The sequence below is a fragment of the Procambarus clarkii genome, chromosome 5, assembly GCF_040958095.1.
Source record: "Procambarus clarkii isolate CNS0578487 chromosome 5, FALCON_Pclarkii_2.0, whole genome shotgun sequence".
Lineage (NCBI taxonomy): Eukaryota > Metazoa > Arthropoda > Malacostraca > Decapoda > Cambaridae > Procambarus > Procambarus clarkii.
The window spans coordinates 3,396,857-3,415,760 of NC_091154.1; the positions used below are offsets into that span (position 1 = coordinate 3,396,857).

Sequence of the window (18,904 nt, forward strand, 5' to 3'; positions counted from 1 at the left end):
AAGAAATGACGACGTTTCGGTCCATCCTGGACCATTATCAAGTGGTTTGTCACCTTGAGAAAAGATGTACAGGTTCGTAAGAATATCATTATTGAATCTTGACCTCTGTTTCTTACCTCCGTAGGACCACAGTCATGTACACCAAGGCCGCTGGAAGGACAGTCCAGGAGTGAGGTCTCGCTTCCAGTACACGCTAACTTATCTAACCAGAACTTGGGACTGCTGCGTCGCCATTCTGGAAAGGAGAGAACTTAATATGGTACATACTGCTGACTTGGAGATGTAACTCATGACTGATACCGTGTTTACTGCTAACTTAGAGGTGTGACTCCTAACTGATACTGTATTTTCTGCTCACTTGGAGGTGTGACTTATAACTGATACCTTGTTTACTGCTGACTTGGACGTGTGACTCATAACTGATTCTGTGTTTACTGTTCACTTGGTTGTTGTTGTTGTTAAAGATTCGCTACCTGGAACAGAGTTCCAAGTAGCACGGGCTATGGTGAGCCCGTAGTGCCTTGTTCACTTGGAGATGTGACTCAACGGATACTGTGTTTGCTGCTGACTTGGAGATGAATCACAACTAATACCGTGTTTACTGCTGACTTGGAGGTGTGACTCATAGCTGAAACCTTGCATACTATTCAGTTGGAGAAGTGCCTTACATCTGTTACCATACACACTACTGACTTCAAGGTGTGACTTACAACGGGACCTGCCCTTCTAAATAATATATCGCATTTTGACGTTAAAATCTCAATTAGACAAAATGTGTTGTACTATAAGGTTAGGTTTGGATGTTTAAGTACACCATTTTAAATGGTTTATCTACATACTGCATATATCAACAAAGGTGAAATGTCCTTCCGTGCAGCCGTCAAACCTCGTCCATAAATGATAAACAATTTAACACAACTCATAACTGATGACGTTCGAACAATTCTCGCTGACAACCTCTGTTCGAAACAATATTCTGTAAATGCTTCACTCACGTCTATTTGTGGATGAAGTGTCACTACAAATACAAATAAGTGCCAACAGAACTTAAACATCCAACGTATAATATGCCTAAATATGCACAAAATGTTTAATTATATATGAGAACTGGCCTATTTTGAATATATAACATGTTAAAATTTATGAATGTGTCGTTGTGGTCGACCGCTGCATGGAATGAACCTAACCTGAGGACGGGTTGAAAAATCAGTAATTTAAATAAAACCGAAACACCTAACCTAAGTTAAGCCTACCAAAACAACACATTTTTTGCATACAATTCTAACAATTTACAACTGAAAAAAAAACAAATATGAGTGCATGGCATGTTTGTATGTATTTTTAGTGTTTATGAGGACGAGGTGTTATGACAATGGGCTGTTATGAAGACGAGTTGTGTTTATGAGGACGAACTGATATGAAGGCGTACTTACTGGAGTCACTCTTCCCAAAGTGGTTGTTGCGAGTGAAGGCCTGGGCCGAGGAGTATCCGAGGCTTCGACACACCAGGTCCGCCTCCTCGAACCCGAACCCGTCGTCACACACATATCCCCATTCATCGTCCACCTTGACCTGAGAGTTAATACATTAGGTCACAACGAGTATAATGCACCAGGGATATAATTACACCGAGAGGTGAATACAACCACTTAGTGGTGCATATACACAGTTTACTGTAATACTGGACAATGTTCAGAACTAAAGTATACTTCCTGGTTGTTCAGCAGCTGTTGCTATAGTCTTAATAACTTCTGGAGGGTTGTTAAATTCACCGAACGTCATTAAATTCACTATTATATACTCCCTTCCATATTATACATACATATACAGTAAAGTTATATTATTTATAATACTATCGGGCTGGTCAACACACGTCTAATTCTAATTAATCCTTTCATCAGAAACAAAAATTTAATTATTAATTAAAATAGTAATCATAACTTGTATGATAATAACAGTGACAAGAGTACTGAACAATAATATACCATACATGTAATTAAAATTTTGAGGAGTGTGCAGATTTAGTTTATAAATATCATTACTTTTCATATCTTTCTCCTAGCTGCTTTCAGCTGAATATTTAACTACTGTCACCTATGGCTGCCTGTGACTGCCTACACCTGAATATATCCCTGGTGGCCCCCATGTTCGCCTTACCTGAATATTCCCCTGGTGGCCCCCCTGGCCACCCACCAGCCGCAGTTCATGCTTGCGGCTCTGACCGCACTGCGACTCATCCGTGTTGTCGCCGCAGTTATCCAAGCCGTCGCAGACCTTCTCCCTGGCGACGCATCGTTCGTTGCCGCAGATAAACCGTAGGCCGCACGTGGTCCGGCGCGCCCGCAGCTCGTAGAACTCCTCTTGAGCCGAAGTCACCAGCCCAGAGGTGGCCACGTCGCTCGCGCTCAAGAAGCACCTGTGACGAGGGCCGATTACGTTACTTGATTGGAACATTGGGTAGTTATTGGGTTTTGTAGATTGGTAGAGCGGTTAGTGAGATTGCTTAGATGACTGATTGGAAAGGTAGTATATGTATGCGTTGCCCCGCTTGCTCAAGACAATTCTTATGACTTATTGCTTATAGTCAATATTTGGCTTATTAATAAGTATATATATGGTATATTCTAGGTTATATTATTTTTTAGTCACTAACTCTTCCTCCCGGTTTGGCAAACATCAGTTTTAAATATTAGGAATTTATTTTTAAGTTCTATTAAACAATAGAGATTTTATACAAAATTTGTCAGTATCCTTAGTTAATTTAAAATTTGTTTAAATATTTTAGTTTTATTTTATTAGTTTTATAAAACTGTAATATCAATATAGGTATATAGGTTAAGTACTAATTGTAATTAAGAAGCAATAAAATGCTTATCTTAACATACTAAGAAGGTTAGGTCGGTGTTTCTATTTAGCTTTTCAAAGTAAACTCAAATATTCACAATAAATTTGCATGTCACATATGCACTTATTTATAAGCCAAATATTGACTATAAGCAAATGCGAGAACGGGTTGCTACCTTTACCTTACAGTTGGTTGAAGAAAACTTAATGGGAGGTCTGTATTCAGTGTTGATTATATGATTTGGGTGATTACGGCTTTAGCCTAGTAAGCCCCAGGGCTCAAATACACCCCCGCTAGCAGCCTAGTAAGCCCCAGGGCTCAAATACACCCCGGCTAGCAGCCCAGTAAGCCCCAGGGCTCAAATACACCCCGGTTAGTAGCCCGGTAGGCCCCAGGGCTAAAATACACCCCCCACAAGCAGCCCAGTAAGCCCCAGGGCTCAAATACACCCCCGCTAGCAGCCCGGTAAACCCCAGGGCTCAAATACACCCCCGCTAGCAGCCCGGTAAGCCCCAGAGCTCAAATACACCCCCGCTAGCAGCCCGGTAAGCCCCAGGGCTCCAATACTCACTCTTTGGAGACCTGGTCGTATATGAAGCCCCGACAGAGCGTGTCATCAAGACAACGCTTGGCGCAGACGCCGACGTCTGCCCTGGTGAGCGTCTTGAGGACCTGACGATCCAGTAGGGTCTTTCTTCGTCGCACTTCGAAGCCCTGAAAGAGGAGGAGAACCTTAAGTTAGTCTATGATCTAAGACGGTCTAGTTGCTTGGCTGCAGGAGATTGTGGTGGTGAGGACACTACACACCTGCAAGAACCATTAACACAGGACCCCCCACTCCCCCCCTTACACACCTGCAAGAACCGTTTACACAGGACCCCTACACACCTGCAAGAACCATTAACACAGGACCCCCCCACTCACCCCCTTACACACCTGCAAGAACCGTTTACACAGGACCCCTACACACCTGCAAGAACCGTTTACACAGGACCCCTACACACCTGCAAGAACCGTTTACACAGGACCCCTACACACCTGCAAGAACCGTTTACACAGGACCCCTACACACCTGCAAGAACCGTTTACACAGGACCCCTACACACCTGCAAGAACCGTTTACACAGGACCCCTACACACCTGCAAGAACCGTTTACACAGGACCCCTACACACCTGCAAGAACCGTTTACACAGGTGTTCGTCGTCTCCGCGAGGACAGTGCCGCTCCCCGTCACACACCAGCTTCTGGTCCAGACAGGTGTCGCCGCTCTCGCAGGTGTGGTCTTCCGCCCTGCACCGGACCTGCCGCCAGGAGAGAGTAGACAGAGTGAGAGATGCTCCTGGGTAGACATTGGAGCAGTTTGATGGGATCGAACTCTCGTTTCTGGAGCTCCTCAGCCACATGTTCAACGCCATTTGAATGTTGGCTTGGATGGTCCTTTGTTACTGGTGTATGATACCTGTTTGGCACGCGTATAGTACCTGCATGGTACATATATGGTATTTTTATACCATATATGTATATGGTATACGGGGTAACTAATGTTAAATATCTTGCCTGAGAAATCTGATGGGTTCAAATGTATACTATCTAGTTACCAAAGTCATGGGACTAGTATACATGAATAGGCCTCTAGTATACTCCTCTGTCTACCTGGTGTAATTCATGAGTATACATAAATAGGCCTACCCTCTGCCTTCAAAACATTGGCATACAATTGAAAATGTTAATTAGGAACTCTGAAGCTCAGTAAACCTTTTCTAGGGAACTCAAAAGCTTCATTTTCCTGAAAAACTGTACCTTAGCAGCAGTGGTGGTAGTTGAGGTAGTGGTGGTGGTGGTGGTGGTGGCTTTAGTGGTGGTGGTGGTAGCGGTGGTGGTGGTGGTGGTGGCGGGCGTGGTGGTGAAGATGAAGGGGTTTGGGGTTGTGGTGAAGGTTGCTTGAAGAGGTCGAAGCAGGGTCGAAGTTCGAACCGGTGCCCCTGTCGAGGAGATTAGTACAGTCCATTCATACATTACACCTAAAAGGCAGGTTAATACATTTTTGTAGATTAATACATTACACCCTACAAGACAGGGATTCTGAGGCAACGCTCGATCCTACAAGCGCATCCTGGTGAGTACACTCATTCACCCACTCAGGAAAGTACAAAGTAATGAAATTAGGCGAAGGGAGCAGGAGGCTGAACACAAGGTACCAAAGGATGGACAAAGATGAACTATTCAACACTGGTGGGACACGAACAAGGGGACACAGGTGGCAACTGAGTACCCACATGAGCCACAGAGACGTTAGAAAGAATTGTTTCAGTGTTAGAGTAGTTAACAGATGGAATGCATTAGGCACTGATGTGGTGGAAGCTAACTTCATACACAGTTTCAAATATAGATATGATAGAGCCCAATAGGCTCAGGAACCTGTACACCAGTTGCGTTACGGTTGAGAAGCGGGACCAAAGAGCGAAAGCTCAACCCCCGCAAGCACAACTAGGTGAGTACATACAACAATGCATACGTAAGGTCTCGGTAGCCCAGTGGGCGGCGTCGGCAGCCGACAACAATGTACCCCGGGTTCAATCTCTTCCCCTTCTTGTTCTTCAACCCCTGCCCTGCCCTAACCAACTTGGAACCTTAACAGGAAATGCTATAGACATCGTAACCTAGAGAAGTCTCCATCTTCTGAAGATGGAGCTTGGCAAATTAATGCCAATGGTATATCTAACAAAGCCTATGAGCTAAAAGTTTGATCCTACATGGCAGACCCTGTTGTTCATAGCTATGTCAGAGACAAAACTTTTAGATGATTACTGATGCAGTGTTTCTCCCAGACTCACAGATTACCATACAAAAATGAAAACAGATGAACAAAGACCAAACCACACACATTAGAAGATGGAGAATCGACGACGTTTTTATTCCGTAAATGGACCATTATCAAATCCCATATGACTTGATAATGGTCCTTGACGGACCGAAACGTCGTCGTTTGAACAAATCCACAAGGGCCGTGACGAGGATTCGAACCTGCGTCCGGGAGCATCCAAGACACAGCCTTAATCGACTGAGCTACGACAGGGTTAAAAGGGTTGTGTAACGTCCTCGTGTCTCTATCTTCCGATGTGTGGGTTGGTCATCATATTTTCATCAGCCACGTCATCGTCTGCAGAAGAACGAGGGCGCATAGCACTGCTGGTCAAGTGACAGTGGAAGTCGGAAGATTTCTTAGTTACAAACCCAGATGTAAGTGAATACGGTGCCTTAGGAATCATGAGGGCAAGTAGAATATTCCTCCAAGGAGTGCCGGACCAACCGGGCTGTGGTGGGTATGTGGGCCTGCGGGCCGCTCCAAGCAACAGCCTGGTGGACCAAACTCTCACAAGTCAAGCCTGGCCTCGGGCCGGGCTTGGGGAGTAGAAGAACTCCCAGAACCCCATCAACCAGGTATCAACCAGGTAACCAGATACTAAGTATAGTGTTAGCAGATGTATCCAACCTATAGTGCATAACTGGCCAACCTCTCGCAGTTCAAAAGAGAACTCGACAAGCAACTTCAAAGGATGCCTGAGCAGCCAGGGCTGTGACTCGTACGACAGCCTGTTAGCAGCTATATTGAATAGCCTGGTTGATCAGACCAGTAGCCCTGGTCAGAGACCGGGCCGGGGGGATACTAATCCTCGGAATCTTCAGCAGATGATCAACCTACCTGCAGATACCAGAAGGTACAGGGAGGAACATAGAGAGATAACAGTATAGCAGTAATAACCAGGATACAACGAGGAAACAACAGCTCACAGAATAAGAGCAAAACCATTAATCATTGGAAATTTCAGTCACTGGAGACCTGACACCTATTTCAATGCACTATTACATGAAGAGAAAAGTTTATAGAGACCGCAGAAGCAAACATCCTTAAACATTTTAAAGAGGAAATGCAGGCAAGAGATGACAAACCAACTTAAGTCTTCAAGAATGAGGCAGAGGTTGAGAATACATAAACATAAAACTAATGATATATATATATTGTGTAAGCTCCTCCTGCTTCCACCATAATATAAAAGATATAATTAAAAACGCTAAGGTTCCATGCACTATTGAAATAAAAGGTATATTATGGGAACATTACCCGAAGCAAATTTGAAAGCAACAATGGCATATAGAAAGCATGCAAGCAAGAACTGGAGACTTAAAATATAATCCAGATATTGCATATAAGAAACTAATTAAAAAAAAGTCAACTAATATTAGATTTTAAAAATAAAGCGAAGTTTTAAATTGCAAGTTAACTGTTTACTATATTATTTACAATTTGAGATATGGATTAAATTAATTGGGCAGTGACAAGCAATTATCAGAAACTTGTTAGGTACAAAAGCAACTCTTTTAGTCAGTTTTTAAATAATTATTTATCTTAGTTGTTCCTTTGTTAAAAGAAAACAACTCAAAATACTCTAAGCTGAAAATTAATAGATAAAATCTGAGATGAAATAAATATTTCATGTTTTTAAATAAATTATATGTATTTTAAAAATATGAAATGTATTTAATATCTCTCAATTATAATTTAATTTGATATAAGTTTTATGAGATATATCTTATATATGACTTATATATCTATTAATAACTTCACAGCATTGAGAACATACAATATAAATTATGAAGGGCCAATAATTTGAGCATATTAGGATTATAAAATATAATACCACACTTAAATGTTCATTGAGTTTTCTTTAATTCTGGATTATATTTAGAACTTAAGTACATTATTGATACTTAATAAATAAATAAGATGGCCTAACTAATCCTCTAGTCGTTAATACGCCTTAATTATCAGCAAATTAAACTAATATATGCAAATTAACTGCATAACTGGCTATCAATGTGGCTATTACACACTGTATCCACTACACCATACTTCAGAGCCCTAAAGAGGTAGCCAGTGTTCGAGTCCCCTGGTGGGTTGAGTGTCTAAAAGTTATATACTTCAAACTTGTAGTTTAAAAGCATATATATATATATATATATATATATATATATATATATATATATATATATATATATATATATATATATATATATATATATTAGTCCTAGGAATTTTTAAGTTTGGTTTTTAACTGAATTTTTTCCCTCTCTATAAAGCAAAATAGTACTTCTACTATTTATCTGTTTCTAATTAATACTTCTATGTAACTACTTCTATTAATACTTCTACTATGTAATTATCCATTACGTCAATACACTTATGATGGTCGACATAGTTACAAAAAAGTAGTATCTAAACCTGAGGATGTTAGGCAGTGTTATTAATGCTCTTCCTTAAGGGACCCTTATGGCCGGTGATGTAAAGTAACCAGCTCATCGTTCCCAAACATATTGGTTCCAATTCCGCCCAACTCTCCTGTTCTATCCCTAGCCTTGTGGACATTTGTGTCGTCCACTGTTATTATGCAACTCTTAAGTCATTCTGCATCCCCCACTATTGTGTATGCACACAGAAATGGGCTACACTGTATATACAGTACACAGGAACGGCCTACACTGTGAATATACACAGAAATTGGCCACACATTGAATATACAGTGATAATTGCCTACAATCTGCGAATATACGCCGAGAAATTATATATGCATCTTGGTGTGTATGCCAACCATCGCAGTCATCTCCAAAAGTTGGTATTTTTCTTTCATACTTTAGTCCGCCCTGTGCAATGCCAACGCCATATAGCGTATTTACCGGGAGAAGGAGACACAGAGAGGTCCTCAGTGCAGGCAAGGACGTCGCACGCTTCCGCCGTGGTACCATCCACAAAGCACCAGGGCCTCTGGGCTCCGTCAGGATTCCTACAGTAGTTGTGAGCGCCGATGAGCGCCAGGTTGAAGTTGCGGGCTCTAGAGGAGGAGGAACGGGCCTCGTCCAGGGAATTGATCTTCGGGTCGGTCCACAGCAGGCATGTCCGGCCAGAGATGGTGAGATCGGCTCGTCCGGAATAGGTCGTTCCGTCTCCCTCGTAACAGCCTATTGGTGGTGAAGCTAGACGGTGTGGACCACATTGGTGTGTACATAGCTACCACAGGGTAGTTAGAGTCAACTATTTAACGATAGGGGGATAGTTAAAATGTAAGATAGAATGATTATATATAACACTTGGAAGGGATATGAGACAGACTAACAGCTGGACTATTATAAGTACTGTAATTGCATTAGAGATAATTTGTGAAAATAATGCACATATTTACTAGTTAGGATACAATTGATACCAAAGAATTAAAGCTAAATTATTAATGACGATTGATTGAAGTAGGCCTAGACAGTTTACTGTGACAGTTCATACCAAAGTTAAATTGACACAATGCCTCTAAGCATTAATTAACATAATCCTACGGTATTTAACCTGTTAACTATACTATTTTAATATGTTTGAAAATACTGAATTACAGTAACTTGGTCTTGTAGTGGTGGTTGTGGAGGTGTTGGTACAGGTTATGGTGGTGTTGGTAGTGCTTGTGGTTAACCAGTTGACCAATACCACCACCTTAACCGGTGTAATTAAGCTCCATTACAACTTAACTATTCTGACGTTCAAATTCTTTCTCGAATCTGGCCTTAAAATTGTGGATGGAGGCGGCTTCCACAACTTTATGTTGAACTCCCAGGGTGGTGATACTGGTACTGGTGGATGATGTTGTGGTGGTAGTTGTGGTTAATGTTCTTGTGGTGGTGGTTGATGTGGTAGTGGTGGTGATACTGGTGGTTGATGTGGTGGTGGTGCTTGTGGTAGTAGGTGGGGGGGGGGGGGGGGTAGCAGTAACTGTAGTAGTTTAAATTGCACTAAACCAAGCGGTAGAATAGTAATAGTACTAGCATCAGTATTAGTATCGATAGTATTAATAATTCCCGTTGTTGGGGACAAGAAACCTTTTGAATACATATATACTTCAGGCTTATATCGAGACCCTCCCCTGGTTGTAGCCCTAAAACAGATAACTAACTCCCGAAAACACTTATTTACTGCTTGGTAAACAGAGGCATTAAGTGAGAAAAAGCGTGCCCAATTGTCTCTACCCTGCTCGGGATTCAAATCCAAATTCCTCGACTGAGTGTCGAGAAAGAACGAAGCCAACTGTGCTACGAGACCCTCAAACTGTTAAGTTGTACTTGAAGTAGTTAGCAATATAACAATAATATTATCCTTCATTAAGTGTTGTTATTTCACAAAGTTTTGCTAGATAAATGAATCCTTCAAATGTTAAACTATGTAAAATCACTCTGAAATATATACCTGACGCGTTAGTAAACATGTAAACAAACTCCTAGACAGATGTTAACATATTCGATATGTCAAAAAAAGAGGTTTCAATTATTAGTTTTTAAAACTGGTTTTAATTGGTATCGGTACGACAACTGCAGGAGTCCAAGCACCATTATCTAACATTACCTCACTATCAGACGTACGACTAAGGCACATCTTACAGTTTACGAATCAAAATAAATTTGTCGAAACATTTGATTTCCTCACGAAGATGGGAAATAGATGTTTAAATTTTAAAGAGAAAAATTTAGATATATCGTTGATGATTTATTGGCAATAAATTGAGATTTGGGCGTCGACACAACCTTCCGGAACAACAGAAAACGGAACAGGAAGAAGGTACCGGATGGCAGCTCTGGAAGGATGCCACTGGAAAACATGTCGTACTTGAACTATTTAAAAATTGAAATATTCTCAATAAAATAATTTTGAACTTATGATGAATTTTATAATACAGTAGGACGTAATTTTGATATAGAATTTCTACCCTGAAGATTCAAAATTGATGGAGGAAATATGGACGAACTTTTGAAATGCTCGATTATCCATATACCCAGAAACAATTGAAAATATACAGGTCTTACGTATATCACAATATTTTTATAATTATCATATTATATTACGTCAAATGCTTATGTACCAAGTCATTAGCTGGATGGGTGACCGCTCGGACAGCCTTTGAATACCTAGACAAAGCGATGATATCTTAAATATTTATAAAGAAAACTGGTATGGCAAGTTTTCAGGGATAACCATAAGAAAAGGAAAGTCATTAACTCAAACTGAAAATCGTGTTTGACTCGCAAGGTAAAACAGAACATTAAAATAATGAAAGAATTTTCTCAGAGACAAACAAACGGAAGATGACGTCACGGAGAAGCAAATGTTAAGTGACGTCACGGAGAAGCAGACAGGAAATGACGTCACCAATGTCAACAACATCGCGTCCTGATCCAAGATGGCCGATCCTCACTCATTTGAGTTTGGGTAATTATTATTATCATTACTCTTATTATTATTATTATTATTATTATTATTATTATTATTATTTATATATACCTGAGTTGTTACATGGTTGTAAAGCCACCAGCAGGCATAGCGTTTCGGGCAGGTCCTTAATCCTAAATTTTCCCCGGAATACGACCAGCCAAATCGCTTAACAACCAAGTACACATTTTACTGTTGGGTAAACAGAGGTTACAGTTAAGGATTGGCGCCCAGTCAATCCTCCCCAGCTAGGATACGAACTCAGGACAAAGCGCTCACGAAACGCCAGGCGAGCGCCTTACCACTTCGCCGCGGGTACCATAACCCTGTGGCGTAGTTTCGTATAACATTTGAGTATACAGTAGCATTCCAAGGCCATATTCAACCTACGTGGGACGTACTCTTGATTATGCAGCCCTACCAATGAAGCTAAAGGTTATGCTGTAGGGTTCACATCTAAACTGGTGGGACTGAGGATAGGACGAGGACGAGGACGAGGATAGGCTACAATAACTGTATCACATAGGGACATCAGAAAATCTGAGTGGACATGATCCCGATATACACATTTCTCAGCGGCAGAACGGTAACAAAGATTGACAGACATTCAAAAGATTCATCAAAACATTTACCCAAACACCTACGAAACCTATACATCTTTCTTCAATAATGACATCCATTAAACAATTGATGAGCTCCGAAGCGACATATAAGGTTCTTTATAACAATAATATCCTTAAGTTGTACATATTAGCTCGTAAACTGCTTAATAAATGAATACAAAGCCGCCATAATTAAGGAAAGATGTACAGGTTTCGTATATGTTCAACAAGTCCTGGATCAAGGAACACAGTTGCTGAGACGAGCCAAAGGAACAGAAGGAAGTCCTTACGTTCCTTGTAGTGAGGTCCTCACTGCCCCGGCCGCTCCCAAATGAACCAATCGATGTTAATGAAATGACGGGTCCAGGAGCTCAAGCCCTACCCTGTCAAAGGCGGCCAGGTAAGCACGCACACACACACTCATCACCCACTCCTCATCTGCATGCAAAAGAAGACTCTCCGAGTCAACAAAAGCCCAACCACATAAGGCAATAAGGCTGAAGTAAGCGTAGACCCGCGTTGAATATTTAGCTCCAACAAACAAGGGCGTATGTACCGAGAACAATTTTGACCTTGAACGAGGTTACAACTGTGTTGACCCTTACTGGTCGCTGGCAGGTTTACCGGGCTGACGAAGGGAGGGGGATTGGGACGGATAAAGACGGGTTAGATTAGGGAGGGATTAGGGTAGAGTAAAAGCTGGATAAGGGTAGGGTTGTTAAATAGAAGCCACACGCCTTTAAGGAACCGGGTGGGTACACTTAGCAAGATGCAGACAAGCAGGTAATTAAGTTCAGAGCAACAAAGAAAAACCATAAACAATATCCATGATATAAGACATCATTGACCTATAAAACATGGTAATTGTTTAAATTATTTGCAACAAGATTATTACCCAACAAAAGGACAATGAGAAGAGTTCCCATAACAAACTAACACGTTGATAACAAGGTCCTCATTGGGTCCACTACCGCCCACAAGATGAGTCAGGGAGACTAGTACCACCGCTGGCCACAGTACCTGGAATATACCCCGGGAAAATTCCCTGGTGGACTGATGACCTCACTCTAGACACCCTTGTGGTAATGATGACCCGAGGGTACACTCTTTGTCTGTCTGCCTGTCTCTCTGTCTCTCTCTGTCTCTCTCTGTCTCTCTCTCTCTCTCTCTCTCTCTCTCTCTCTGTCTCTCTCTCTCTCTCTCTCTCTCTCTCTCTTCTCTCTCTCTCTCTCTCTCTCTCTCTCTCTCTCTCTCTCTCTCTCTCTCTCTCTCTCTCTCTCTCTCTCTCTCTCTCGCAGGGGGGTAGAAATAGCCTAAGCTACTCTATCCCTTTGAGATGTATTTTTTTCTTGTCTCAATAAACATACTTGAACTCTCTCTCTCTCTCTCTCTCTCTCTCTCTCTCTCTCTCTCTCTCTCTCTCTCTCTCTCTCTCTCTCTCTCTCTCTCTCTCTCTCTCTCTCTCTCTCTCTCTCTCTCTCTCTCTCTCTCTCCGGCCGAGCGGACAGCACACTGGACTTGTGATCCTGTCGTCCTGGGTTTGATCCCAGGCGCCGGCGAGAAACAATGGGCAGAGTTTCTTTCACCCTATGCCCCTGTTACCTAGCAGTAAAATAGGTACCTGGGTGTTAGTCAGCTGTCACGGGCTGCTTCCTGGGGGGTGGAGGCCTGGTCGAGGACCGGGCCGTGGGGACACTAAAGCCCCGAAATCTTCTCAAGATATAACCTCAAAGAACGTGTAAATCCCCCATTAAACCCTAACATATTCGTCTGAAGCCATTCTGCTATCTATAGACTATAAATAGTAGAAAGACTATATCAAATTTAAATTGGTTAAGGTGTCATGGGACCCAATTTTTGGATTTACAAAGCAAATTCTGCTGTCGGTTCACAGTCTAAAGTGTCACAGGTTCGATTCCCACTACGGCACTGAGGCGTTTGGGAAGCGTTTCCGTTATATATGATGTCTCAGTTCACCTTAAGGCACTAGAGGAATATAAGAATAAAGGTAATTGCAGAAGGCTTGTATTGGTCCATACGAGGCAGCTCCTATTGGTCCATATGAGGCAGCTGCTATTGGTCCATACGAGGCAGCTGCTATTGGTCCATATGAGGCAGCTGCTATTGGTCCATACGAAGCAGCTGCTATTGGTCCATACGGGGCAGCTGCTATTGGTCCATACGAGGCAGCTGCTATTGGTCCATATGAGGCAGCTCCTATTGGTCCATACGAGGCAGCTGCTATTGGTCCATACGAGGCAGCTGCTATTGGTCCATATGAGGCAGCTACTATTGGCCCATACGAGGCAGCTGCTATTGGTCCATACGAGGCAGCTCCTATTGGTCCATACGAGGCAGCTCCTATTGGTCCATACGAGGCAGCTGCTATTGGTCCATATGAGGCAGCCCCTATTGGTCCATACGAGGCAGCTCCTATTGGTCCATACGAGGCAGCTCCTATTGGTCCATACGAGACAGCTTCTATTGGTCCATACGAGACAGCTCCTATTGGTCCATACGAGGCAGCTCCTATTGGTCCATACGAGACAGCTGCTATTGGTCCATACGAGGCAGCTGCTATTGGTCCATACGAGGCAGCTGCTATTGGTCCATACGAGGCAGCTGCTATTGGTCCATACGAGGCAGCTGCTATTGGTCCATACGAGGCAGCTGCTATTGGTCCATACGAGGCAGCTGCTATTGGTCCATACGAGGCAGCTGCTATTGGTCCATACGAGGCAGCTCCTATTGGTCCATATGAGACAGCTTCTATTGGTCCATACGAGACAGCTCCTATTGGTCCATACGAGGCAGCTCCTATTGGTCCATATGAGGCAGCTGCTATTGGTCCATACGAGGCAGCTCCTATTGGTCCATATGAGGCAGCTGCTATTGGTCCATACGAGGCAGCTGCTATTGGTCCATATGAGGCAGCTGCTATTGGTCCATACGAGGCAGCTCCTATTAGTTCATATGAGGCAGCTCCTATTGGTCCATACGAGGCAGCTCCTATTGATTTGAGTACCAAATGTACTCAAGCTCATTCGTATGCATATATAACTTAGGCTCTAAACAAAACATATTTACCTCCCACTGACAATTTTCACAGCCTACAAGAGCCTATTGTCCCGAGTGACAGGTGGGCGGCGGCTGGTCAAAACCACGCTAGCTTGGCCACCTTATATAACCAGGATCTTTATTTGCATATATCTAATTTGCATACGCATTCCTGGGGCTTACGATCGTCAGGTGTAGGTCGTTATAACCGATCTCCGCTATATATGGGTTCAGATTTCTTTGTTTTATGTTAATATTGCTTTGTTTTGTTTGTTATATAAAAAAATTCATGTGGTTTTAGTTTTTAATTATTTTTATTTTTTTTTAGTTAGTTGCTTTTAATTAAGCGTTAATATTTTTGTTTTATTAATTGAATTTTAATTGTAATTTGTTTGTTGTTTTTTATTGTTTTGATAATTCATGCAGGAAATGGTGCTTGTGTTTGTTTGTTTGTTTGTTTGTTCGTGTTGCTGTGTGTTTTTGTGTGCGTGAGTTTGTGTATTGTGTTTAGGAGGGGGGGGGGGTGTTTCCCTGTATGTGTGTGTGTGTGTGTGTGTGTGTGTGTGTGTGTGTGTGTGTGTGTGTGTGTGTACGTGTGTGTGTGTGTGTGTGTGTGTGTGTGTGTGTGTGTGTGTGTGTGTGTGTGTGTACATTACTCACCTAAACGTACTCATGTACTCACCTAGATGTGGTTGCAGGGTCGAGCTCAAGCTCCCGGCTCCTCTTCCTTCCACACATGTTTAGCCTAATACAACATCTATATATATGTACATAAGTACATATATATATGTACATAAGTACATATAAACACCATTTACATGGAGTTCCAGCGACATCTATATGTCTGTCAGTGGCATTGAAAGACTGGATTAATCGCCTACTAAAATGTGTATTCAAACAACCTATTGTATTTGAATATTGTATATTGTTTTTGAATAAATAAATCAATACATTCCCTCCTTTGTTGCATCTCCAGTTTGGGAAGTTCCAGTTCTGTCTTTCCTCGTAGCTCAAGCCCTTCAGCTCAGGAATAAGCCTTGGCATTATATTATTAAACTCTAATAAGTTTGCCATGCATGGCTTCCCTCAGCTAAATTCGTGCTGGTGCATTGCAACAACACTGACAGTGCAAGGGTTCAACTAGCCTCTATGGTTCTCTTGTTCCAAGGGTTCAACTAGCCTCTATGGTTCTCTAGTTCCAAGGGTTCAACTAGCCTCTATGGTTCTCTAGTTCCAAGGGTTCAACTAGCCTCTATGGTTCTCTAGTTCCAAGGGTTCAACTAGCCTCTATGGTTCTCTTGTTCCAAGGGTTCAACTAGCCTCTATGGTTCTCTAGTTCCAAGGGTTCAACTAGCCTCTATGGTTCTCTAGTTCCAAGGGTTCAACTAGCCTCTATGGTTCTCTAGTTCCAAGGGTTCAACTAGCCTCTATGGTTCTCTTGTTCCAAGGGTTCAACTAGCCTCTATGGTTCTCTTGTTCCAAGGGTTCAACTAGCCTCTATGGTTCTCTTGTTCCAAGGGTTCAACTAGCCTCTATGGTTCTCTTGTTCCAAGGGTTCAACTAGCCTCTATGGTTCTCTTGTTCCAAGGGTTCAACTAGCCTCTATGGTTCTCTAGTTCCAAGGGTTCAACTAGCCTCTATGGTTCTCTAGTTCCAAGGGTTCAACTAGCCTCTATGGTTCTCTAGTTCCAAGGGTTCAACTAGCCTCTATGGTTCTCTAGTTCCAAGGGTTCAACTAGCCTCTATGGTTCTCTAGTTCCAAGGGTTCAACTAGCCTCTATGGTTCTCTTGTTCCAAGGGTTCAACTAGCCTCTATGGTTCTCTTGTTCCAAGGGTTCAACTAGCCTCTATGGTTCTCTTGTTCCAAGGGTACAACTAGCCTTTATAGTTCATGTCTTCCACCTTTATTGTAAGCTGGAACAACTTAATTGAGCCCTTTTTTCAACTGTCTGGATATCCATGGAGGAATTGGGTGCTATTTGAAGGGGGATTACACAGTGCTTGCGCTGCCTCCTTCAGTAACCAGGGTGATATCGCGTCTGGGTTTATGGTGTGGATCGTTTTGTTCCGGCAATTCTTTCCCTCGCTTCTCTTTGGTGTAACTGCCTTTACAGTGAGCTCAGAGAGAGAGAGAGAGAGAGAGAGAGAGAGAGAGAGAGAGAGAGAGAGAGAGAGAGAGAGAGAGAGAGAGAGAGAGAGAGGGAGGGAGGGGTGGGGGGTAAGGGGTCTCTACTCTTTCAAAATCCCTTTGTTCTATCAACAGATCAGCTTCCAGCCTAAAATCTTCCTGGCAGCTTGTGTATCGTGCTTCGCATATTTCCTAATCGTTTTCTGTGTGACATTTGCCTATTCAGTGGCCTGATAATCTAGTCTTTTGTAGACATCTTCCTCCTAAAGAAGTGACAGCAAGCATCCTACTCGGGGAGTGTCCTACACTCTGTGTGTCTCGTGTGCTCACCTAGTTGTGCTTGCGGGGGTTGTCCTACACCCTCTGTGTCAGGCCCTACACCCTGTGTGTGTCAGGGCCTACACCCTGTGTGTGTCAGGGCCTACACCCTGTGTGTGTCAGGCCCTACACCCTGTGTGTGTCAGGGCCTACACCCTGTGTGTGTCAGGCCCTACACCCTGTGTGTGTCAGGGCCTACACCCTGTATGTGTCAGGGCCTACACCCTGTGTGTCAGGCCCTACACCCTGTATGTGTCAGGGCCTACACCCTGTGTGTGTCAGGGCCTACACCCTGTGTGTGTCAGGCCCTACACCCTGTGTGTGTCAGGCCCTACACCCTGTGTGTGTCAGGGCCTACACCCTGTGTGTGTCAGGCCCTACACCCTGTGTGTGTCAGGCCCTACACCCTGTATGTGTCAGGGCCTACACCCTGTGTGTGTCAGGGCCTACACCCTGTGTGTCAGGGCCCTACACCCTGTGTGTGTCAGGGCCTACACTTCTTTGTCTTACCTCTGAGAAACTGTTTTCACTCTTCATAGCCAATTATCATTATCACCTGACTGTCTGCTGTCAGGAGTTGAATGTTTATTCGTTATATGTTTATTTCTGGGTGATTCTCAGGTCCAACCTCGTCAGGAAATCTTACTTTCTCCTGTGTTTGTCTCTCCTGAACGTTACGTCAGGGAGTTTATCTCCTGACGGAGCGGTTCCCCTTTTTCCCAGTCAATTCTTCATAGTTGAAATCCTCCATGACTAAGAACTTTACTTCCAAAATGTGAATTATTGTTGATGCCTCTTGGATAATGTCATGATAAGTGTATTTGTGTGTGTTTATGTTATTATCAGTCTACATCTCTCCTTCCCACTATGTTTTATCTCTGTATCTACCTTTCCTATCTATAGGATCTCCTCCCGCAGTACTCACCAACATCCTTGACGGAGGCTTTACACACGAATGGCCGCTTTTGGAGGCAGTCGGTGGGGTGATAGTAGTAGAACCCGCTGTCGTAGGTGCTGCTGGAGCCTTCCGTCAGAGGGTAGGACTTCTTCAGCACCAAGCAGGATGATGCGGAGGAGGTAGAGGACGTAGAGGAGCCCGTAGGAGCTGTAGAGAAGGTCCTCCTTCCGGTGGCGTTCCATCCTGTAGGAGAGAGAGAAGAGGAAGAGAAGGATGATAAGATCAGTTGAAGAGGTAGAGAAGTGATTGTTTTTTCAGTCTTGTAGGCCATGTTAAGAGGTTCACGCCGCCCACGCCGCCCACCTGGCCACCACTTGGAGTGCTGGAGACCGTGATGAGAGGCGCCCCACGCCCACACCCTCAGGCCGCCCACAGTCACGCCCACACCGTCGGTGTAGAAGTCATTGTCGTCCACAGTAGCACCGAGCAGCTCCGAGATGTACTCATGTTCCGCCTGTGAAGGAGAGTGGAAGATAAACATCTGTGCCAGAGATTGAGTTCATGAGTAAAATAAACTTTATATACATACAGTATGTGAATATATATATATATATATATATATATATATATACATATATATATATATATATATATATATATATATATATATATATATATATATATATATATATATATATGTATATATATATATGTATATATATATATATATATATATATAAATACATATATGACTTTAT

General features: G+C 42.8%; 1 protein-coding gene across 1 annotated transcript in view; it reads right to left on the bottom strand.

Annotated features, from left to right (window-relative positions):
- LOC123765380 (uncharacterized) overlaps positions 1-18,904 on the bottom strand; it is a 111,085-nt gene that overhangs the window by 15,634 nt on the left and 76,547 nt on the right. Inside the window, exons 7-15 of the mRNA XM_069338401.1 lie at positions 18,510-18,660; positions 18,174-18,389; positions 8,581-8,862; positions 4,648-4,829; positions 4,020-4,148; positions 3,417-3,559; positions 2,158-2,416; positions 1,434-1,572; positions 117-235 (exon numbers count right to left, since the gene is read on the bottom strand). Coding sequence (XP_069194502.1) covers positions 117-235; positions 1,434-1,572; positions 2,158-2,416; positions 3,417-3,559; positions 4,020-4,148; positions 4,648-4,829; positions 8,581-8,862; positions 18,174-18,389; positions 18,510-18,660 — 1,620 coding nt within the window. The remainder of the gene's footprint in view (positions 1-116; positions 236-1,433; positions 1,573-2,157; positions 2,417-3,416; positions 3,560-4,019; positions 4,149-4,647; positions 4,830-8,580; positions 8,863-18,173; positions 18,390-18,509; positions 18,661-18,904) is intronic.